This window comes from Emys orbicularis, chromosome 8 (assembly GCF_028017835.1).
Source record: "Emys orbicularis isolate rEmyOrb1 chromosome 8, rEmyOrb1.hap1, whole genome shotgun sequence".
NCBI classification, from domain to species: domain Eukaryota; kingdom Metazoa; phylum Chordata; order Testudines; family Emydidae; genus Emys; species Emys orbicularis.
In genome coordinates this window covers 59,584,371-59,608,711 of record NC_088690.1, presented here as the reverse complement: position 1 = coordinate 59,608,711, position 24,341 = coordinate 59,584,371, and the positions used below count along the sequence as shown (strand labels likewise).

Sequence of the window (24,341 nt, the reverse complement as noted above, 5' to 3'; positions counted from 1 at the left end):
TCATTCTATAAATCTCTCTTGCCTGGTGTTTTCTCCATTTCAAAATATCAAATGATAACTCAGAAAGGGGGAAATAGTACTTCCCTAGTACACTAATATGGGTGAGAAAGGGTTTTACTATAATACCTGTAACATGCATATACTTCTCAACAAGTAATTTTAAAACAGGTTTAATAAAAATGTTGTTGAAAAAAAATCTGAGTAGCTCTTGGCAGTGGGAAAGCTAGGGGAGTTACATAGCTAGCTATTATATTCTGTTTCTAAATAAAAAAAAGGTTTCACTTCTGTTTATAGATGGCTTGTTGATTAACAGTTTATTTCAGAGTAAAAATACAATAATGAATATCACACTATAAGGGGAGCAATCTTTTATCTTAAAAGTCTTATTGAGGATAAGTAGTATACATTAAATGGACATATAATAATACTTCTCCAAAGGTAAATATATAATTCCCAGATCAGAATCTTTAAACTGAAGATAAGACTGAAAATGTATCAGTAACTTTAAAGGAAGGAAAATCTATTAATTTCACTTTTAATGGAGATATATCAACACTTTGGCATTTAATCTCTACTTCTGATGACCTTATTAGTGCAATGCCTTCTGATGCTCCCATGTGGTGGTGCAGCTATGCACCTCCTGTATTGCAGGGTTATTGTGAAATAGAATAGTGTAGCTCTCAGCCTGCCCCTTAAATCCTAATTATCTGATTGTGGGCTGTCAGGGAGCCTGTTACAGCTCATACTTGTTTAGTTATTATTCAGGAATGAAGTTTAACTATCTGAGGGTAAATTGGAGATGGTCTGCAGCTGTGTTAATTTAATTTGTGTTTAGAAGGTAACTGATGCATGAATTGGTATATCTTCTGTTGCACAGGTTGGGTGGTGCATGTGATAAGTTGCATAATAAAAACATATCCAGGAAATGAGTTTGTTAAAAGTTTGAACTTTGTCCTTTTCACAAGACAAACACCAGCTTATTGTCTTGTAGATATTAATATATAAAATACAAACATCAGTTATTCAAACTTAATCAAAGCTACCACCTAATGTTTCCTCATATCTGCTAGTATAAGATGAGATCCATAGTCTGTATTAGGAGGATAGGGGAGGTCTGAGAGGTGAGAGGTAATAGGCAACTGAGGGGAACAAAACAGGTTACTTTTTATTGTAGAGAGATCACTTGAAACTATGAGGTGATAAGTTTATTTATAGTTGGAAGGGGCTGGACATGAACTGGTCATGAGAGAGGGGTCTTTTTTTAAGGCATATACATGTCTGATATGAAAAATAAATAGTAATATGGTACTTAGCTCTTTGCATGTTAAAAGTGCTTTACATCAATATGAACAACGAGGAGTCTGGTGGCACCTTAAAGACTAACACATTTATTTGGGCATAAGCTTTCATGGGTAAAAAAACCCACTTCTTCAGGTGCACCTGTACCCCACCCCCCAACTCCCTGCCCTGAGCCCCCTCATGCATCCCTCCTGCACCCCAACCCCCTGCCCTGAGCCCCTTCCTGCACACGGCACCCCCTCCCACACACCGCACTCCCTCCCGCACCCCAACCCCCTGCCCTGGCCCTGCATACAATTTCCCCACCCAGATGTGGACCTCGGCCCAAAAAGTTTGTCCACCCCGGTATACACACTGACACAAACCCATGTGCTGTATCTCTGACATTATCTATTTTTCTACTTTGGGGCTTTTTGCTTTTCTGCCTTTTTTCTCTTTCTCAGCTCTCTGCCTCCTTCCAGCCTTAGCCCTCCTTAGCTCAGTTTCCCCCAAGTGGCTCACCGTCAAAGAGCCTCCAAAGATCAATTTCAAGCAGAGCTAATTTTTCCAACCACGAGGGGAAAATCCCTGAGGCCCTAGGAGGAGGCAAATATTTGTTTTGAGCAACTTAAGCAGTGGCCCAGGAGGGCTTATCTGTGTGTGGCCCAGGAGGGCTTATCTGTGTCTGACCCAGAGCTGGTAAAAGAGTATGGTTGCACAAACCCTGCCTCTCGGATATGCAAAGTATACGCAGCAAGATAAAAGGAGTTGCCACCAGACTCCTTGTTGTTTGTATCACATTGTAAGGAGACTGAAGAATGCTGGGATGCTAAACTGTTGATGATGACTTTGGATTTAGGATGTTATTTTTAGTCTAGTACCTGCTATTGTATTTGTTAATTTAAATTATGGACAGACGTTAGAGGGCTAAAGTGCAGTTTATTTCTTGCACAGCCCCCAGATAGTTTTGCAGAGATACAAAATCTCTTAATATAGGACAAACATTGGGATAACTGATGTTAACTTTGGAATGGAAATATTTTTAATCTATCTATTAATTAAATTGCCTGTTAGAGTTTACAGCAGAAATAAATAGATAAAATGTGCTATTTATTATGTATTTTGATGTGCTGAATTCAAATATGACCATTAAAACAACTGATTGGCTACTGTTTCTAAGATATTTAAGTTTTTACATTTTATGTCTATGTATATTGTGTAGATAGAGTTTTAATCATAAATTGTAAACCTAGGTCTTTTCATGTGTTTATGGTTGCTTTACATGATAATATTTCACCTGTCCTGTTTATGTAACACTTTAAAAATCAGCAAAAGGGTTATATAAATAAAATTTATTATGAAACAAAAGGCAAAAAACTATTATGTACATAGTTTAGTCCTATTCAGTGTCTACTCGGCGCTTCTTGGCTTGTCTCTTGTATTCATTAAATGGAGCATCTCTTGTCACTGTCCAGCAATAGTCTGCAAGCATTGATGGGCTCCATTTGCCCTGATAGCATTTCTCCATTGTTGCAATGTCCTGGTGAAATCGCTCGCCGTGCTCGTCGCTCACTGCTCCGCAGTTCGGTGGGAAAAAATCTAGATGAGAGTGCAAAAAATGTATCTTTAGTGACATGTTGCAACCAAGGCTTTTGTATGCCTTGAGGAGGTTTTCCACCAACAACCTGTAGTTGTCTGCCTTGTTGTTTCCAAGAAAATTTATTGCCACTAACTGGAAGGCTTTCCATGCCGTCTTTTCCTTGCCACGCAGTGCATGGTCAAATGCATCATCTCGAAGAAGTTCACGAATCTGAGGACCAACAAAGACACCTTCCTTTATCTTAGCTTCACTTAACCTTGGAAATTTTCCACAGAGGTACTTGAAAGCTGCTTGTGTTTTGTCAATGGCCTTGACAGAGTTCTTCATCAGACCCAGCTTGATGTGTAAGGGTGGTAACAAAATCTTCCTTGATTCAACAAGTGGTGGATGTTGAACACTTTTCCTCCCAGGCTCCAATGACTGTCGGAGTGGCCAATCTTTCTTGATGTAGTGGGAATCTCTTGCACGACTATCCCATTCGCAGAGAAAACAGCAGTACTTTGTGTATCCAGTCTGCAGATCAAGCAAGAGAGCAACAACCTTCAAATCGCCACAAAGCTGCCACTGATGTTGGTCATAGTTTATGCACCTCAAAAGTTGTTTCATGTTGTCATAGGTTTCCTTCATATAGACTGTATGACCAACTGGAATTGATGGCAAAACATTGCCATTATGCAGTAAAACAGCTTTAAGACTCGTCTTCGATGAATCAATGAACAGTCTCCACTCATCTGGATCGTGAACGATGTTGAGGGCTGCCACACAACAACACACGATGTTGTTGCAGGCTACAAGATCACCTTCCATGAAGAAGAATGGGACAAGATCCTTTTGACGGTCACGGAACATGGAAACCCTAACATCACCTGCCAGGAGATTCCACTGCTGTAATCTGGAGCCCAACAGTTCTGCCTTACTCTTGGGTAGTTCCAAATCCCTGACAAGGTCATTGAGTTCACCTTGTGTTATGAGGTGTGGTTCAGAGGAGGAGGATGGGAGAAAATGTGGGTCCTGTGACATTGATGTTCAGGACCAGAAGTTTCATCCTCTTCCTCTTCCTCGTCTGACTCAAGTGAGAATGATTCTGGTGCATCAGGAACCGGCAGTCCTTCTCCATGGGGTACTGGGCGTATAGCTGATGGAATGTTTGGATAATGCACAGTCCACTTTTTCTTCTTTGACACACCTTTCCCAACTGGAGGCACCATGCAGAAGTAACAATTGCTGGTATGATCTGTTGGCTCTCTCCAAATCATTGGCACTGCAAAAGGCATAGATTTCCTTTTCCTGTTCAACCACTGGCGAAGATTTGTTGCACAAGTGTTTGCAGCATATGTGTGGGGCCCACCTCTTGTCCTGATCTCAAGTTTGGCAGCCAAAATAAAGGTGATAGGCTTTCTTAACCATAGTGGTTATACTGCGCTTTTGTGATGCAAAAGTCACTTCACCACAAACATAGCAGAAGTTATCTGCACTGTTCACACAAGTACGAGGCATCTCTGCTCACTTTGGCTAAACAGAAATGTGTCCCTTTGCAAAATCAAACACTGACAAATAAGAGAGCACGACACTGTATGATTTCTAGAGCTGATATAGGGCAATTTGTTCAGCAGAGTGATGTAAGCTTCATTATGATTGCATCATCCATGACTTCTAGGAATAACATGATGCAATTCATATCATATATGAGGCAATACCAGCTTCAGATTGCATCATTCATTGTTTTGCCTAAAAAGCAAGTACTGTCCAAACCCAGTCATAGATTTATTCATAGATCCAGTCAAAGATGTATTTTAGTCATTTCTGGTTTAAATTGAGATCCCTTCCCTTTATAACTCACTTATCCTCCGCCATTCTCAAGTCAAGGGTCGTATATACTGACCCAATAGCATATCTTGAAAACTAGAGCCAATCAACAATTTTAAGCATCATTTTCGTTCTCCGTGACCAAGAATTAGTAAAGTTTGACTACATTTATTTCAGAAGCATTTTGGCTGTAGTGTAATTATTTGTGCTAATGCTCCCTTTTTATTGGATATGTAATGGTTAAGTCACATTATTTACAAACATTTGGAACATGCATTTGGTACTTCATTCTGTAAATCTGCTATAAAGTATTATAGTAAAAAAATAGATATTTTAAATAGAAATCTCTTTTTAAACTAGTTTTAATAACTTGAAAAACTTTGAGACTATTGTCACTTTATCATTTCCAAAGGTCAGTTGCTAATACCTAAAGCAGAGTTCAGAATCCGCTTGTTGACAGGGAGAAGTTTGAAAAGATTTCTAAAACAACTGTTTCTGTTTGGGACACAAAGTCCAAATTCTAACTGCTGTGGTAGACTTGAGTCGTTTCTACAAGCTGCTTCTAAATCAAGGGCATTGCATCATTACTCTGTGTAATTTAAACAACATGCAAATTTCCAGTCGCATTTCATATTGTGCATCTGTCAAAATTAATCTGAAACACATTGTGTGATTAAAAAAAGGTTTGCTTTACTCACGGATGGTTTTTAAAATGGCATACATTCAGAAAAGAAGATGGTATAATTATTATATTATGAAAGGTGTGTAAAGGCTTGTTTAAAGGCTTCCTATCAAATTCCAGAAATGAGTGTTCTGGACACATAATCCAAGTTTTGGTCACAAGCCTTTAGAGTAATGGTTAGGAAAGCATCATCATTGCCAAAAAGCCCCCTTGACCCAGGAGGAGGATAGCAACATTGCCAATGGGTGGGAGTGGGGAAAGAAGCGGCATAATCCTGGCAGTGCTCACCCAAAAAAGTATTTATTTGTGGGTTTGTATATCACATGTACAATGATGGAGTATGGTGGTATAAATATTTTATTGGCATGAGTTTGGATTGTTCTTGCTATTTACAAATGGCAGTGCTACAAGTGAGTTATATAGGTCCTAATGAGTCTTCATACCACTTTGCACTATTTTGTATTTTATTCATGCCACATTTTTCCAAAAAAAAAAATCTAATTTTAGAAATGTTACTTTTAATTTTATAGGGACTAATTTTCATATCTCAGCCTCGATAAACCAGATTTTGCTAGTATCTTGAGACCAGTTGTACAGAAGAGGGAGAGGAAAAACAGTATTAATACAGTTGTAAAACTTCTAAAAATGATCTTAAAGTATACCCCATATTATCAAACTGTTCCATAGCTTGTCACAAGAATATCAAAATATGTGATATGTTGATATTCTTGTGATAAGCATTTATCATGCACTTTTGACCATTTTTGTTCTCATTTACCTCACCCAGTACTTATTTTGCTATTTCAACCCTCTGCAAATAACTGTCTTAAAAAAAATATATATATATATCACACCACCCAACATCCCATCCAAAAAGTAGAACTTCCACAAAATTGCCTCCCACCCCAAATAACTCCAGCCTGAGGCCCAGGATAGGCATGATTTAGTCCTGGACCAGTAACAGCTTTTCTAGACATAAAAATATCAAAAATTTTACCTGATATCTCATGACTCCAAAGGGATATAGATGCAGGAGTTTTATCCTTATGAAAAAGACAGGTTTCAATCTTCTCAAGCATTTGTTTCTAGGTCTGGCGGTTACATTGTTTAATTTTTAGGTATAAAAAGGATATTTTCAGTAATTTTTAAAGATTTTTATGGTTCATTTGGAGACCTAGACAGTTGAAATGAGAGTAGCTAAGGCCCTGGCTTTGCAGAGAGAGAGGGGTGTGAAAGTCTCAATACAACTTTTAACTGAAATATTTGTAAAATAGTTTTTTCTCTAATATACATAGCATAAACAGAATATGAAATGATGTGGTATAGTATAAAGGTTTATTTGGTATAATCTGTATTATTGAGTAATGGGTTCATCACTTGTCTGTAACGCATCTATCACAAACTCATGCAGATAAAAGCCTTTGTGACATCATTAGGGCCCTACCAAATTCATTGTCCATTTTGATCAATTTCACAGTCATAAGATTTTAAAAATCGTACATTTCATGATTTCAGCTATTTAATCTGAAACTCTCGGTGTTGTAATTTGTAGGGGTCCTGACCCAAAAAGGGATGGGGGGGGTCACAAGGTTATTGTAGGGAGGGTTGCAGTACCGCTACCCTTACTTCTGCGTTGCTACTGGCGGCAGCGGTGCCTTCAAAGCTGGGCAGCTGGAGAGTGGTGGCTTCTGGTCGGGAACCCAGCTCTGAAGGCAGAGCTGCTGCCTGCAGAGCTGGGCCTTCAGTCAGCAGCCGCCACTCTTCGGCCACCCAGCTCTGAAGGCAGCAGCGTAGAAGTAGGGGTGGCATAGTATGGTATTGCTACCCTTATTTCTGCACTGCTGCTGGCGCAGTGCTGCCTTCAGAGCTGAGTGCCCAGCCAACAGCCACCGCTCTCCAGCCGCCCAGCTCTGAAGGCAGCGCAGAAGTAAAGGAGGCAATACCACAACCCTCCTAAAATAACCTTGCAACACCCTCTGCAACACCCTTTTGGGTCAGGACCCCCAATTTGAGAAATGCTGATCTCCCAGTGAAATTGGTATAGTATACAGTAAAAGTATCATGGTGCTGAAAATACTGAGTTTTGTCAAACTGTACAATATATATGTTTATGACCACACAACTTTGTGGCTGTGTTGTTTCCTATTATTCCTTTATGGAGATCCAGAATAGCATTATTTTGTATTTTTGGCAGGTTAGCAGAAAGCAGAATTGGCCCTTTATTTCCATATTTTTGTAATATGTGATGCTTTAATTCTGGCTGAACCCTCTTGATAAACATTAATACATACTCTCTATTTTTTTTTCAGTTCAAATCTACACCAAGTAAAAATGTGTCAGTGGTAGGATGGATGGTGATGATGGCTGATGACCCAGAACATCCTGATCTCTTCTTGCTGACTGATTCTGAAAAGGGTGAGTAACATCAGGAGAATGGTGATACGCATAAAGATCTTTTCTTCAGATTCACCTGACTTTACAAACTCTGTTAGGCGTGCTCATAATTAATAACAAAAACTTTGGAAGGGATATTAAATCTCAGAGCTTAAGCCAAATTTAGGAACTCCGTAGGACTGCAGCTCCTAACGCCTACTTTCCTAACTTAAAAGTTTTGCAGCAGCTTTGCCTGATACATGTTTGTAAATCATGCTTGGATCATACAGACATTATGTACATGAAACTGCATCTACCTCTAATAGTTCAACATCCAGTCCACATCATTCACCTAACTAAAACAAAAAAGGGCTATTCAGATACACTATTCCAGTAGTTCTCAACCAGGGGTCCTACAGAAAGTAAAGACAGACAGGTTATCCTGATAGCGCCAGATTGGGCCCATCAACATTGGTATGGGACCCTCCTACAACTTCTAGTGGCCCCTCTGTGCAGACTGCCGCTCCGACCGGATCTCCTCTCCCAGGAGGGAGGATCCCTCCTCCACCCTGACCTGGCCACACTTCACTTGACAGCGTGGCTGCTCCATGGTTAGACGAGGAAGAGGGGAGGTGCTCTGAGGATGTTAGGCGAGTCCTGCTGGAGAGCAGGAAGCCCTCCACACGACGAACCTACCTGGCCAAATGGTATCGGTTCTCCACGTGGACGAGGGAAAGGGGCTCCTCCCCCTCATCCGCGTCGCTCCAGCTCATTCTCGATTACCTACTGTCCCTTAGGACCCAAGGGCTGGCACCCGCCTCGGTCAGAGTAGACTTAGCAGCAATTTCGGCTTTCCACCCTCCGGTGTATGGTCAGTCGGTATTCTCCCACCACATGACTTCCCGGTTTTTGAAAGGTCTGCATCGGGCATTCCCTTACGCCAGACCCCCGGTCCCGCTCTGGGACCTGAACCTAGTACTCTCCCGCTCTTAGCTACAGCGTTTCTAGCTGAGTGGTATCCAGTTTCACTGAACTTTCCTTGTTGAACTTTCTTTCGCGAGTGCCTGGCTCGGGGCATGCCCCGTGGCCCAGGCTTCAAGTCGTGTGACTCCTGTTGCAACTCCATGCCCAGAAGCGATCCCCACAATCAGTGTCTTCGCTGTCTGGGCGAGTCTCATGTTAGTGACAAGTGCAAGATCTGCCACTCCTTCAAGCCTCGGACGAAAAAGGAGCGTGAGATCCGACTCCGAGCTCTCTTAATGGAGTTGGCATTGGCCCCAGCACCGGCGCGTCGAGCTGACACCGCGCCGGGCTCCGCGTCTTCAGCACGTGGCGAAGCGCCTCCGGTGCGCCGTTCCGAATCGGCACCCGGTACCGTGTCCTCGGTGCGCAGCGAGGCGCCGTCAATGTCCCGGCACCACTCCCCAGCTAAGAAGCAAGGGAAGTCTCAGTGGCGCCGACAGAAGAACAAGGGTAAGGCCGGACCCGAGTTGGGCAGCCCGCGATCCCCACTGGGACAGAGACCTCCGACTCGGGCTGAGCGGAGTAGTCCAGTCCCGTCCGCGCGAGCCTCGCCAGCGGTACGCATGCCTTCGACGCCAGAGGCAGCTCAGGCCGCGCGTGACATCTTAACGCTTCCAGTGCCGGGAGCACCGCCTCAGTCGGGCCCCCGGTCCCGTGGGAAGCTGCCTTTGGGCGCCCATCAGCCCTCCCCGGAGGTGTTGGAGGTCGAGGCACCTTCCCGGGTTGAGGTGCCGAGCAGAGCCCCACGACGCACGTCGAGTCCGCGTCCGGGCTCTTCGATGAGCGGATCCCACTCCTCCAGTCTCAATCGTCGTTGAGGAGGTGGCAAGAGGCAGCGCCGTTCCAATTCCAGTGAGTCCGAGAGGAACAGGTCACGACGCCGTTGGCACCGACGCTCGTACTCAAGCACCCGCCGTCACAGGGGCCATGCTTGCGGTGAGTCCCGAGAGTCCCCGGCACCGAGGCGCCGTGGCCACAGGTGCTGCAAGGAGTCCAGGGACATATATCTCTCGACCTCCTCCAGGTCGAAGTCTCGGGGCAGGAGCCGTCACGATAGAGACCGCTCCAGCCATTCTTACAGCACCGTGCGCTCCTCCCGGACCTTGGCGTCGGCGCGCAGCCGTCTCTCCCAGTGCTGCACCGCAGGACCAACCTGCCCTGCCGGCGCCCGATGCGCCTCTGCTCCAGGCCGTGGCCTCAGGCACCTGCGCAGCCGGGACCTCGCTCCGTGGTGGGAGCCTCTCAGGGCCAACCCGCGTCGCCTCCCCGGCACCGGGATCAGGCCGTGGGTGCCGAACCCCCGGCACCGACTCCGGCACCAAACCCGGATGTGGAGCCCACAATGCCGTTGGCCGCCGAAGGCACCGCACCGTCCACTTCTTCGGCGCAGGGCGATTCGGTTGCGTTACCGCCTCCCTCTTCTCAAGAGGACTTTAAAGCGCATCAAGAGCTACTTCGGAGGGTGGCAGCCAACCTCGAGCTCCGGGCCAAGGAGATGGAGGAGCCCTCCGATACACTCTTCAATGTCCTCGCCTCCTCGGTACCGGGGCATGTGGCGCTCCCTTTCCATCAGGGAGTTGCCAACATCACCACTGGCCTTTGGCAGACCCCGGCCTCTCTTGGGCCTATTTCCAAGAAGGCCGAGAGGAAGTACTTCGTCCCCACGAGGGGTCTCGAGTACCTGTACACCCACCCAGCTCCAAACTCCCTGGTGGTAGAGTCAGTCCACCACCGCGAGCGGAATGGCCAGCCCGCGCCCATGCCAAAGGACAAAGACGCTCGTAGACTTGATACCTTTGGGAAAAAGGTTTATTCGTCAGCGAGTTTCCAGCTCAGAGTGGCCAACCATCAGGCGCTTCTGAGCCGTTACGAGTTTAACCTTTGGGGGATCCCTCCCCAGGTTCGAGCCCCTCATTCCTGACAAGGATGCGAAGGAGTTCTGGGCGCTGATCGAGGATGGTACGACTGCCGCCAAAGCGGCTCTCCAGGCGGCTTCGGACGCGGCAGACACAGCCGCTCGTTCGATGGCTACCGCGGTCTCCATGTGACGGGCATCGTGGCTCTCGCTTTCGGGGCTGTCGTCAGAATCCCAGTCCATAATACAGGACCTGCCATTTGATGGCAAGGCCCTTTTCGTGGACCAGACAGACACCCGTCTGCACGGGATGAAGGACTCCCGCACCACCCTGCAGACGCTAGCCTGTACGTCCCACCTGCCAAGGACAAGCCCAGGCCTCAACCCTCTGCTCCACAAGCTAGGGGCAGATATGAACCCCCACCTAAGCAGCAGAGGGATCAAAGGCGCCAGTCCCAACGCCAATCCCGCTCGGCCCCACAGCCTGGGGCCTTGAAAGCCAAACGGCCGGGAAAACGGCGTTTTTGACTTGTTGAGGGGGGTCACCGGGCCTGTTGCCAGTGTACCCCCCACACAGTTAATAGTTACCTTTCTAAACCGTTTATCGGACTTCCAACTGCAGTGGTCCCATATAACGTCGGACCAATGGGTCCTCAGCACTATCTCCCAAGGGTACAGGCTGCAGTTTGTTTCAACCCCTCCCAACTGTCCCCTGTCCGGGCAGCCAGCCGGGGCTCCGGAGCATGCCCTCCTCCTCGGTCAGGAAGTAGAGCGCCTCCTCTCTCTGGGAGCGGTGGAAAGGGTACCACGGGAATACCAGGGCAAGGGCTTTTACTCCAGGTATTTCCTCATCCCCAAGGCGAAGGGCGGGCTTTGGCCCATCCTCGACCTGCGGAATCTCAACCAGTTTCTGGTGCGTTGCAAATTCCGCATGGTATCCCTGGCCTCTGTTATTCCATCCCTAGACCAGGGGGATTGGTTTACGGTGCTGGACCTCCAGGATGCGTACTTTCACATCCACATTTTCGAGGGTCACAGACGCTTCCTCAGTTTCCTGGTGGGTCAGGACCACTTCCAATTTACGGTCCTCCCCTTTGGCCTTTCTACTGCCCCCAGGGGAAGAGTACCAGGTTTAGGTCCCAGAGCGGGACCAGGGGTCTGGCGTAAGGGAATGCCCGATCTAACCCTTTCAGAAACCGGGCCGTCATGTGATGTGAAAACACAGACAGGCCCTGCACTGGGGGATAGAAAGCCGAAATGGCTGCCAGGTGCACCCTAATGGAGGAGGGCGCCAGGCCTTGGGTCCGAAGGGATAGGAGGTAATCGAGGACAAGCTGGATAGACGCGGAAGAGGGAGAAGAACCTCTATCCCTTGCCCACCTAGAGAACCTATACCACTTAGCCAGGTAGGTTTGCCGCGTGGAGGGTTTCCTACTCTCCAGCAGGACCCTTCTCACATCCTCAGAACACCTCCCCTCCTCCTCATTTAACCATGAAGCAGCCACGCTATCAGATGGAGCGTAGCTAGGTTGGGATGGAGGAGGCGACCTTCCTCCTGGGAGAGGAGGTCCGGACATAGCGGCAGTCTGCAAGGAGGGGCCGCTAAGAGTTGCAGCAGGGACCCGTACGAATGCTGACGGGCCCAATCGGGGCTATGAGGATAATCCTTGCCCCGTCTGACTTCACCTTCTGTAGGACCCTGTCTATTAAGGGGAAAGGCGGGAAGGCATACAACAGGGGGCCCCGACCATGGGAGCAGGAACGCATCCGATAGCGCCCCGTCGCCCTCTCCCGCTCTGGAGCAGAATCGAGGACACTGTCGATTCTGGGCGGTGGCGAACAGGTCTACCTGGGGAGCACCCACTGTAGGAAGATCCATCTGGCCACCTCCTTGTGCAGGGACCACTCATGTTGTTGGGAGAATACCCTGCTCAGGCGGTCCGCGAGTGTGTTGCTCTTGCCGGGCAGGTAAAAAGCCCGCAGGAGCATATTGTGAGCTATACAGAACTCCCACAGGAGCTGGGCTTCGAGGCATAAGGCCCGGGAACGTCTTCCTCGTCGAGATCTAAATCTCAAGGCCGGCACCGACGAGGCCGTGGACGTTCCCGTCGCTCGTGTGGCACCGTGTGCACGTCAGCAACGTTGTCCTTGGCACCCAGCCGCCCATCTCCGGGCTGCGCCACCCCGCACTATCTAGCGACTCCGCTCAGTCCCCAAGTGGGGCATTGGCAAGGGGCACCCTGGCATGGACAATGGTGTCAGTGGGCACCTTGGCCCCAACCGCCGGTACCAGCACGACCCCGTTCGGTGGCCGGGGCATCGCAGGTGCATTCAATGTCCCCGCCTCGACACCGGGAGCAGATCCGGTCCCTTCACCGGCACCGGAGGAATCCATTGTGGTGCCACCACCCACCTTACAGGAAGACTTTAAGGCTCACCAGGAGCTCCTTAGGTGGGTCGCCTCCAGTCGCCAGCTCCAGGCTGAGGAGATGGAGGAGCCATCGGACACGTTGTTCCATGTCTTGTCGTCCTCGGCACCGGGCCGTGTGGCCCTACCTCTCCACCAAGGGGTGGCCAATATCTCCACGTCGCTTTGGCAAACCCCGGCGTCCTTGGCGCCTATTTCAAAAAAGGCGGAGAGGAAGTACTTTGTGCCAGCAAAGGGGCACGAATATTTGTACTGTCACCCGGTACCCAACTCTCTGGTGGTGGAATCGGTAAACCACCGAGAGAGGCATGGCCAACCTGCACCCACCCCCAAAGATAAAGACGCCAGAAGACTGGATACCTTCGGCAGGAAGGTTTATTCATCCGCGAGCTTCCAGCTCAGGGTGGCTAATCATCAAGCCCTCCTGAGCCTCTATGATTTTAACCTGTGGGGGTCCCTGCCAAAGTTCGAACCTCTTCTTCAGGAAAAGGATAAGAAGGAGTTCAGAGCTTTTGTCGACAAAGGCACGGTGGCGGCGAAAGCGGCCCTCCAAGCAGCTTCGGACGTGGCAGATACAGCAGCCCGTTCGATGGCCTCTGCTGTTGCCATGCGCAGGGCGTCATGGCTCTCGCTGTCAGGGCTGTCCGCGGAGTCCCAGTCCCTCATGCAGGACTTGCCTTTCAACAGGAAAGCCCTGTTTGCGGATCAGACAGACACCCATCTACACGGGATGAAGGACTCCTGCACCACCCTGCAAACTCTGGGCCAATATGTCTCACCGGCTAAGGACAAACCCAGGCCACCGAACGGGGTCGTGCTGGCACATACACTTCCTAGGAGCGCAGCTGGACTTGGTGGTGGCCACGGCCTCTCTTCTCAGGGACAGGTTTGAGACGCTCAAAAGTCTCATAGCCTCAGTCATGTCCTTCCCCGTGACAACGGCAAGGGTGTGCCTTCAACTCCTGGGCCACATGGCAGCCCGCACCTCCATGGTGCCACATGCCAGGCTCAGAATGAGGCCCCTCCAACTCTGGCTGGCCTCCCAATATTCCCTGGACCGTACCAGGCCGTTCAGGAAATCCTCGCAGCTGTTCGTTGCATCGGCTGAGCGTATGAGAAGGCAACCAGTCTCCACCCAGCGCCTTTCCTGCTGGATCACCTCGTGCATACGCACGTGTTACGACTTGGCAGGGGTTCCCCCGCCACCTATCGTAAAGGCGCATTCTACGAGAGCGCAGGCCTCGTCAGCCGCCTATGTAGCCCATGTCTCTATCCAGGATATATGTAGGGCTGCCACGTGGTCCTCTGTCCGCACCTTTTCCTTGCACTATGCGATCGTCTCCCAAGCACGGGATGACGCCGGGTTTGGTAGGGTGGTACTCTGTCCTGATAACCTTTAAACTCCTACCCGCCTCCATCAGGGATAGCTTGGAGTCACCTCTAGTGGAATACACATGAGCAATCGCTCGAAGAAGAAAGGACAGTTACCTGTTCCGTAACTGGCATTCTTCGAGATGTGTTGCTCAGGTGTATTCCACGTCCCGCCCTCCTTCCCCTCTGTCGGAGTTGTCTGGCAAGAAGGAACTGAGGGTGGGGGGAGCACGCAGCCCCCTTTATGGCGCAATATACAGGCACCACTCCAGGGGTCGCAGCGGTGCTCCCCCACTACGGATACTGCTAAGGGAAAAACTTCCGGTACCGGTGCACGTGGCGAGCACGCACACCTATAGTGGAATACACCTGAGCAACACATCTCGAAGAACGCCAGTTACAGAACAGGTAACTGTCCTTTAAGTTACCACATAGCTCCTTCTGAGAAAGCACATTTATTCTTAAGGTAAAAGCATTACAGAGTACATATTAAAAACAATAAAAGAATGTTCACACATGCTAATAAGCTTACCAGCAATCACCCCAATACCATGAAGGGCTCTGGCAGATGAACAGTTCTACAAACCTCACCAACAGGTTTTTCTATGGTCACAAGTTCGTAACAGCTGTTAGCTCAGAACAATCACACTCATGAAAAGTTTAGTCGCCCCTTTATACAGCCAGTATCTTTGAACTGGAAATAGATCATTAGTGGACAATGGGTCTCTTCTCAGTTAGTAGCTTCAAAAGGCTGGGTTTTTGCATAATCAGAGGAGTTACATTTGCATATACTTGTCCCTAGAGGTTTCTTGGGAAACCCACTTAACTTTAAAAGTTCATTGTTTCAAATAGTCTTTGAAGCTCATAATGCCTCCCAGGTTTACATTAGTCGTGTCTCTTCCCCCCAGAGATGTTATATACAACCTCATAATAATATATAAACATTTGCATTTTTAATGTAATGGACACCTAAGATACTTAAACTTAATTCAGTAAGGTTTGTCCAGGATATCGCAGGAAATTGCCCCATCTGTCACAGGTGCCACGGACAAAAAGTACTTTGGTCACAACATTCTAAATAATTTGGTGGGATCAGGGTCTTGGGGGGATTTTTGTTTTTGTTTTATTTTGTTTTTTATTGACACTGATCTTAATAATTGGTTTGGAGGCTGTGAACTTTTGGCAGAATATAGCACATCTGTTGTATGAAGTCAAATGATGTTGTTTAAATTGCAACCACACCACCCAAGTTCTAAAGTTATATGAATAGAATTCTGTCTTTTCACTCTTTGATAATGTTTTATTTATTGTTTTATTTATTTATTTATTTGAACTTCAGTAGAATTGAAGTACAGTACTATATTTGTTCTTGTCTGATTTTTTTTAATCAATTTTTTTCCTACCTCTGTCATTTTAGGAAATTCATACAAGTTTCAAGCTGGTAACAGAATGAATGCAATGCTGTGGTTCAAACATCTGAGCGCTGCCTGCCAAAGCAACAGACAACAGGTGAGAACAATACTGTGAAAAGGAATTGAGAGCTGCTGATCGGAACTTGGCATTGGTAACTAGCTGTGAAAGAAAATGGAGTACTAGTCGGTCAGTTTTTATGCAAAACAAGATACTCCTACCAATACACACAACTTGGAGGTAACATAAAGATTGTGTTCACAAACAAAGATTTAAGCCTTTATAAGGATCAAATGAAGCAACTGGGCAATTTGGAGGGGGAAGGGATATCTTAATACTTGTAACATATTGACAGGGTTTTATGCATAATATACCCTTACATATCTTTATTTTTTTAAAAGCAACATACTAGGCTATTATAAAGTAATAATTCAGAACACCTTACTGGTAGTATCACCATTGTAAGCTGTAGTAGTGTTTAGAATCAGTATTGCAAAATTCTGTGTAGTGTCATTTAGGGCTGTCAATTAATCACAGTTAACTCACGCAGTTTAACTAAAAAAAATTAATCACAATTAATTGCAATTTTAATCGCACTGTTAAACAATAGAATACCAATTGACATTTATTAAATATTTTGGATGTTTTTCTACATTTTCATATATATTGTATTCTGTGTTGTAATTGAAATCAAAGTGTATACTCAGTCCTACTTCTTGTTCAGCCAATCACTTAGACAAACAAGTTTGTTTACATTTATGGGAGATAATGCTGCCCTCTTATTTACAATGTCACCAAAAAGTGAGAACAGGAATTTGCATGGCACTTTTGTAGCCAGCATTGCAAGGTATTTGTATCCCAGATATGCTAAACATTCGTATGCCCCTTCGTTCTTTGGCCACCATTCCAGAGGACATGCTTCCATGCTGATGATGGTTCTTTAAAAAAAAAAAAAAAAAGTGTTCATTAAATTTGTGACTGAACTCCTTGGGGAAGAATTGTATGCCCCTGCTCTGTTTTACCCGCATTCTACCATATATTTCATGTTATAGCAGTCTCAAATGATGACCCAGCACATGTTGTTCATTTTAAGAACACTTTCACTGCAGATTTGACAAAATGCAAAGAAGGCACCAATGTGAGATTTCTAAAGATAGCTACAGCACTCGACCCAAGGTTTAAGAATTTGAAGTGCCTTCCAAAATCTGAGAGACGAGATGTGAAGCATGCTTTCAGAAGTCTTAAAAGAGCAACACTCTGATGCGGAAACTACAGAACCACCAAAAAAGAAAATCAACATTCTGCTGGTGGTATCTGACTCAGATAATGAAAATGAACATGCATCGGTCCGTACTGCTTTGAAGTGTTATTGAGCAGAACCAGTCATCAGCATGGACGAATGTCCTCTGGAATGGTGGTTGAAGCATGAAGGGACATATGAACCTTTAGCACATCTGGCACATAAATACCTTGCGACCCTAGCTACAACAGTGCCATGAGAATGCTTGTGCTCACTTTCAGGTGACATTGTAAACGAAACGGGCAGCATTAGAACTGAGCAGTAGAACTGAGTGCACTTGCAGACTCACACTGAGTGGACTTGCTTACTCTAAAATTTTGTTGTAATTGAAACCAATATATTTGAAAATGTAGAAAACATCCAAAAATATTTAAATAAATGGTATTCTATTATTGTTTAGCTGTGTGATTAATCGCACGATTAATCGCGATTACTTTTTTTAATCGCTTGACAGCCCTAGTGTCATTTTTGTTAGGTATTGGCTACCCAATATAACCTTTAATCAAATTTTGTGTTGCTTATATTGCTAAAAAGCATAAAGAAGCACCTGAGTGTGAGCTTGGGTGGCTAGCCCATGCCTCTGCCCGTGCTGCTATTTTTAGCGTGGTAGCTCAAGTTGAGCTAGTACAAATCTGCCTACCCAAGCTGCGGGGCACACTGATGAGAGCTTAGCTTTGAGCCATAAGCTACATATAATGCAGTTATGTCTGTTATAGACACTCTTATTCAGTGCTACTGGTGCCTAGGAAAAGGTCACAATCCTGACAGGTGTTCAATCTACCTTGTCTTCTCTAGTCACCTGTATAAATATCAGGATGGCCACCTCAAACACTTACTTAGGAAGTAGGCTTTTCAGGTCCAGTAAACCAAGTGCAGTATTAAAGTTTGGCACTGTCAGTGGTGGGAGGCCTGTCCTAACTTTTTGCTGTGTAAACACACTCATTTTGAGGGGTCAGTAATGGAAGAGGATGAGTTTGAGATGACTAGTGACCTTGAAACACTTCGAATCTCACCTTTTGCAGATGAATCTATGATCTCTTCGTGAACTGATTTCCCTTCCCGGACTTATTGTGACCCCTTGCAGAGAGCTTCAACCTAGGACTTAGTCTGGTCCCAAGAAAGCTCACAGGGTCTTCATTATTCTGTAGACCAAGTACCTCAGATTTGTGGAGATCCCTTTTAAGCAAGGGTACCATGAAACTGACAAAGAGTCTTTGGTTATCCCCAGATTCATTCTTCCGACTCTGAAATAGACAAACTATCCCTCTATATCAGGTCATTGAAAAAGGTTTTGAATATTTTTACTTGTCTGACCTTGGGCTCTCAGATTGACTCTCCAGCTGATGTGAGATCTCACTACGCTGAAGCTTCTAGATACATATCAAAGGGTAAGGACATTAAGCAGCTGGATCTCTTGGGGAATAAGATTTATTCCTCAACCACAGTGCAGATGAGGAATGACAGCACTCTAAAAGTGCTGGCAAAATATGACTTCCTCACATACAACAAGCTGATTGTTCTAGATCTGCTCCTGGAGTATATTAGCATTTCCTCTTCTTTATAGGAGCAGTGTTGTCAGCACTTCCCGTTTTCTAGCCATTAAAGAATGATGAAGAACACTGCTGTGCACTTCTTCCTCTCCATTATTTGGGGAATGCCTTCACAAAGATATGAGATTTGCATATTCCATGAACATGGCAAGACTTGGCCTTATCCTAGTCTCTGTTCATTGGAATTCCATAAACTGGGACCTTCAGCTGCGAAGGCCTTGCATCTGTCTTCAATAGGCTTGTTAACTTTAATAAATGTTAAACTCTCAATTGTGGCCAAACTACATTATGTCATAATTCACCTGTAGATATAGACCAGAGCCAAATCATGTTATAACACATTTTATAAACCATACTGCAATCTAATGTCTGCCTTCTCTGTATATATGTTTCCTATAGTTGTAGTTACTCTAGTGCTGCTTGACTGGTTGTATTTACCCTTTTTTTTGTAGAGGGGAGAGGTAAACTGAACATTTTAAACTTGCAAGGGGTGGGTTCTGAAAAGATGAAATATGGAAAGCCAATTCTCAAAATAAAAATCAGCTGTTACTTGTGTTTTTGTTTTAGGTTCCTGCCAACTTGATGTCTTTTGAGTAAAAAGCTAATTCAAAACATGAAAGAGAACAATTTGATGAACTGTTTCTCATCATTTGAGCATGACGTCCTGAAGAAAGTGTGCCAGCTATAAATTTATTTTTGAGCCAGAACAGAACCTAAAGGCTCAATCTCTAAACGCTGGAGTACTAACAGTTTGGGGAATGGATTCCCTTGAGTGAAAAATGGAGTTGCAACATGAACTGCCATGGACCATGCTTCTTAATATTTTCTGAACTGACCTGTGGAAACCACTGCCTTAAAGAGTGAAAGGAAAACCAACATGCAACACCAAATAGTGTGTGTGAAACTTATGGCGGTGCTGTGCTTGGGTTAAATAGGTTGTAGCTAATTTGCATTTCTTTTAACTTTATACTAATTTTGGGGGGGGGGGGAACCACCTTTTTAGTATTCTTTAAAAAGGGTATAACCATATTTCTTAAGGGTTGCATCAACAGCTGGGTTTAGACTAAGGATATAGCGGTACTTACACATTCTAGGGATGGTGTTTAGACTATACTAGCAGCCTTCAATTGGAGCTTCTCTCAGGCTCACTTGATCTGGAGCATCATTAATTTTCTCAGACCTAGACTATGAGAGCTGTAACAAATGCAACGTTTTGTTTTGTTTTGTTTTGTTTGTTTGTTTTAAGTACTAAACTTGGTAACCTTAGTACTGTATAGGAACCTTACTTCCTGCCAGTGGCACAAAGGCTGAGTGTGTGTACAGCACACTTTTTCTTGTAAGCAGGATCGTGATACATGCTTGTCTAGTTCCTGGTTGAAGAATAGTCTGTTTTGGGTTTTTTAAGTGGGAGCTGTGAGGTGTCATCAGGTCAGAACTGAGTGTTTCCTTCCCATTGTGTTTCTACACTGGTTACTTTCCTCCATGTGATGGTTCCACTACACAACAAACACTGGATATAGCTCACAGAGATGTTTTACTTCTCTGGAAGGATGTTCCCCTAGGTACAGTTAAAGGGAGGGAAAAGCAGAAGATCCTCTCTCAGGGTAAAATGCTTCAGAGTATCAGTTTTATAAGACCTCTTTTTTACGGTGTTTGAGAGACACAATGTCAGAGTTTCCATATTTTCATTTTGAAAAAAATGGTTTTAATTATCTGTATTGTTCAAGATTTAGGAGCTTGAACTATATTTGCAATTCCTAGAGAAGTTTAATCTAGGAAAGAAAAATAGGGTGGACTAGATAATCAAAACCTTTTTCCTATATATGAGTAATTCTTTGTCACTAAACGTACTTCCTCAAAAAATTTAAAATCCCAAACTGGAGGACAAATTTGCTGTGTTCTGTGCATTAAATTTTCATTCATGCCTTATTTTGGGTTCTTTTAAGTTACTTAATTATAGTCTCTTGTACACAAAGCCCTATTTAACATTCGGAACATTGATCTTTATAAATATGGAAGAAATTCCAATAGTGTCCAGGAAAACTTCTTGAAAAAATGGTAGATATTCCACTGAGATTGTAATTCAAAAGCAGTAAATAAGCTTACAGGTGCACCCCTAGACTTCCTAAAACTATCCAGTAGTCTGAGGTAATGAGTTCTCTTGATAATCTTAAAAAAAAAAAAAAAAAAATCCAGAGGTGGTAATTTGTTTGGTAATGTACACTTCATTTATTAAATCAGGGTAAGGGGATAGAGTTTCACACATTAAAGTTCCCAGAATCAATATTGCATTTTCTTAACAGAAATCATTAGTTTGTGACTGATGAGGCAGAGGAGGAAGGTTGCTGTCCCTATTGAGAGAACAAACTAGCATAAAGAGAGAACCATTCTTGGGGAGGAGAGAGGTGGAAAGTTGGGGTGTTTCCAAATGTTACTCTGTGAAATCTGTTTTTAGTATAAAGAGGATATAGTAGATGCACACTTCTGTGTCACACTTACACAATTTGGTATCACTTTGTATATCTTTTTCTGTGGAGAGTGAATAATCAGTTCTGATCCTGAAGTAGTATATCCTGAAAGGAGGTTGCTCGTGACGAATCACTTTTCAGTTCAAACATCACTTAACCCATGTTGGGTGTATAGCAGAGACAACATCTTCATAGCCAACAGTATTACTGTAATAGATTTTGCACAGCTTTCGTTTTTGTTTTGCATTTTTAAAATTACTTAGTGTGTGTTTCTTCTCAAAAGTGTTTTTAACAAAATGTGTGTACTTTTTTTAAGCATTGTGTATGGTAACCCTGTGGATTTTGGATTTTTTTTAATAAGCTAATTTAGATGCATTGCAGGTTAACTATATCTATTCTTATGTTAGTGAGAGGAAACATGAAACTGGGAGCCACAGCCTGACATCACACAGCTTTGCTAAAGACAGAGTCGGGTCAGAAGGTGTTGTTTTTGTTCTTTGAATTTATCCAGATGTCTTTTCTTCTGTTTTTATGGTACATAGAGTAAGATGGGGAAAGCAGTGCTGAGCCCTTGTCAATAGTCATCATTAGATGAACTGTTGCCTGTAGCTGCTCTCTGCCTATTTAGACATCATATATCATTTTGATCTTTATTTTTCTAGCCTCAAATATCTCATTTTTCGTGGGAGAACTGTTGAAAAAAGAAGCCTCTTAAAATGTTTAGCAAGAGTAATAAGAGAAACAATGATTAATGAAAAAAATTTTAGATACTTAGTACCAGAAGTTCAATATCTAGTTCTGTTTTATCCCGTATTAGTGTTTGTGACAATCTGAAGGATTACTGGAATTAAGACTTTACATCTTTTGAATTGGAAGATTATTAGGGAAAAATGATTTTTTTTCTCTCCTGAGAGGAAACCTGTCACAGAAAGCTTAAATTGAATGACAACTCAAATCAACTATGCAGAGCACAGTAATCCACCTCTCTGTAAAAAGTAGTAGTTAAACAAAACGTTTAAAGTAGTAATGGGAAAACAATACAACAACCAGATAGGTAAGGATGCACTATCCAGAATGTCAGCCAGTTGATTGTGTTTGTCTTTGGTTTATCTTGCAATGTTTTTCTTTAGTTTTTACTTTCAGTAGCTGTTGAAATTTTGCAGCTAACGTTCATAACTTTATTTTGTTGTATTTATATCTTTAGTTGAAAGAGGTCTCTTGAGATGTCTTGTAGAACAAAAAATCCATTATTACAGGAATGTGGACAAAAATAGTTCAGAGTAGATCTTCCTGGCTGGGTTATATGTAAATGTTGATCATCTGCTGACTGGTATACTACAAAGCCACTTTTTTCACAGTTCACTTCCTATAAGATTTTTAGTTTAAACACCAACAGAGAATCCACCCAGTTTAGAGAATTAGTTGTGGTGATACTAAATGTAGTGCACTTCTAATACATCTCTGGCTATCGTAAATTGAAGTACTAAATGCTAACTTAATGTTAGCTTTCTAACTTAATGCTATTTCTTTATAACTTCTGCTACATTTAATCAAATGCCTTCCATTTCAGTGTTCTTAAAGAGCTAATGTTAGTCACAATTGATTTTACAAAATGGGATCTGTACAATTTGAGTTAATCTAGGCATGTGCTTCATTTTACTAACCATTTCTTGTGGAAAATGCTGTTGAAACATTGCCCAAGTTACTCTGATTCAATGTGCATTTGAGTTAAGTATGTACCACCTGGTTTTAATACCCAACTTTTAACCTCTCCTACAAGGAACTTTTCCAAGATTCTAACAAGCAGATACCACTTCTGTAAGTTCTGAAAAGGAAAAAGCTCACTATGCTGAAAATCGTGGCAGGGCGATCTTCACTTCCTCAATTCTGCACTCTCTCATGTGGCCCTTTTGGGGAATTGACTATTTGTTAACTTTCCCTCTCAGAACTCAGATGTGTTATAGAAGAATTTGCAGCAACATTGTTGCTGCTAGCAGAACATTTACTACTGAAAATGAAAACATAAGAAACAAACTATCAAGGAAACACAAAAGAATGCAACACAGTTGCATCAGTTTATTTTTGTTGATTGACGTTAACTATGTAGTTTAATGCTAGTTTCCTTGCCACATTTTAAGTGCGCTTATTTGCAATTAAATTTTTAGAAGAACATACTCTTCCACTGTTAATGAGAAATGAAGGCAGGTTGTCAACTGGAAGATACTTTCCCTTCCAACAGAAGTAAATGTAGCTTTGTGTTGCTAAGGCACTGTGGGCCTTTTGATGAAAGGAAAATTGGGTGGTGATGTTTTTCTGGCTCCTGCAGTGGCATTTTTCTTCATTCTCCTCCTCTGGTATTTTCATTCACAAGCATTAGAAGTCCTAATCTTTTCACAGCCATTTTAATATACTGCCTGCTCTAAGCTTCAAAACACTAGACTTGCTACTAAATCACACCAATGAGTTGTTTATTCTTGCTACGAGGTCAACTTTTAAAAGCGTTGTTATTTAAATACCGACCCTTTCTTTTTTTCCTTTGCCTTTCCCTAAAAATGGCTTGTGTCTAAAGTAAATAGATTTGGTGTTTGGGAGAGTTGTTATTGAAGGAATCTGTATAAGTGAATGCTGAACTTCTTCAGTGGGTACAACTGAACTTCTTTCTGGTCATCATCCAAACTTTTGTGGGGAGGCAGACACTTGGATCTGAGAGAGACTGGTCAGTGCCTTATTGTCAGTTTGAAGTTCAGTTCTGTTGTTCTAGAGCTGAAAATACAATAGCAACCACTGGACCGAATTACTTTCCCTGATTTCTGTAGTGTGTACCCTCTTTCCCAACATTTTTACTTTTCTAACAGAAGGAATTAGTCAATTTTGGTCTGTGTAAGATAGATATGATTTAAATTACTAAACTGTTTTTCTAGGTTTGGTCATTTTTTTTAGCAGAAGCAGCCATTGACAGATTTGTCTGCAGATTTTATCAGAACGGTCTAAACCATCTTGTAACAATTTTTCTTTAAAATATGAAACATTTGGAATGTCAAGCCTAAGCGGGAAAAAAAGCAACAAGAATAAATAAGGATCAGAGGGCATTCCGAGTAATTTCTAGTGTTTGTGAACTTTAGTTCCCCTAGCTAAAAATGAGGATTCTCTCTTCCTTTTTATTCCTTTGAAACACTCTACTGTACAAATGTGAAAGG

At 43.9% G+C, this 24,341-nt stretch overlaps 1 protein-coding gene across 1 annotated transcript in view; it reads left to right on the top strand.

Moving 5' to 3' along the window:
• RALGPS2 (Ral GEF with PH domain and SH3 binding motif 2) overlaps positions 1-20,822 on the top strand; it is a 260,231-nt gene extending 239,409 nt beyond the window's left edge. Inside the window, exons 18-20 of the mRNA XM_065408804.1 lie at positions 7,676-7,781; positions 15,834-15,925; positions 19,244-20,822. Of these exons, the coding sequence (XP_065264876.1) occupies positions 7,676-7,781; positions 15,834-15,925; positions 19,244-19,273 (228 nt within the window). The 3' untranslated portion in view covers positions 19,274-20,822. The remainder of the gene's footprint in view (positions 1-7,675; positions 7,782-15,833; positions 15,926-19,243) is intronic.
• The last annotated feature ends 3,519 nt before the right edge of the window (positions 20,823-24,341 follow it).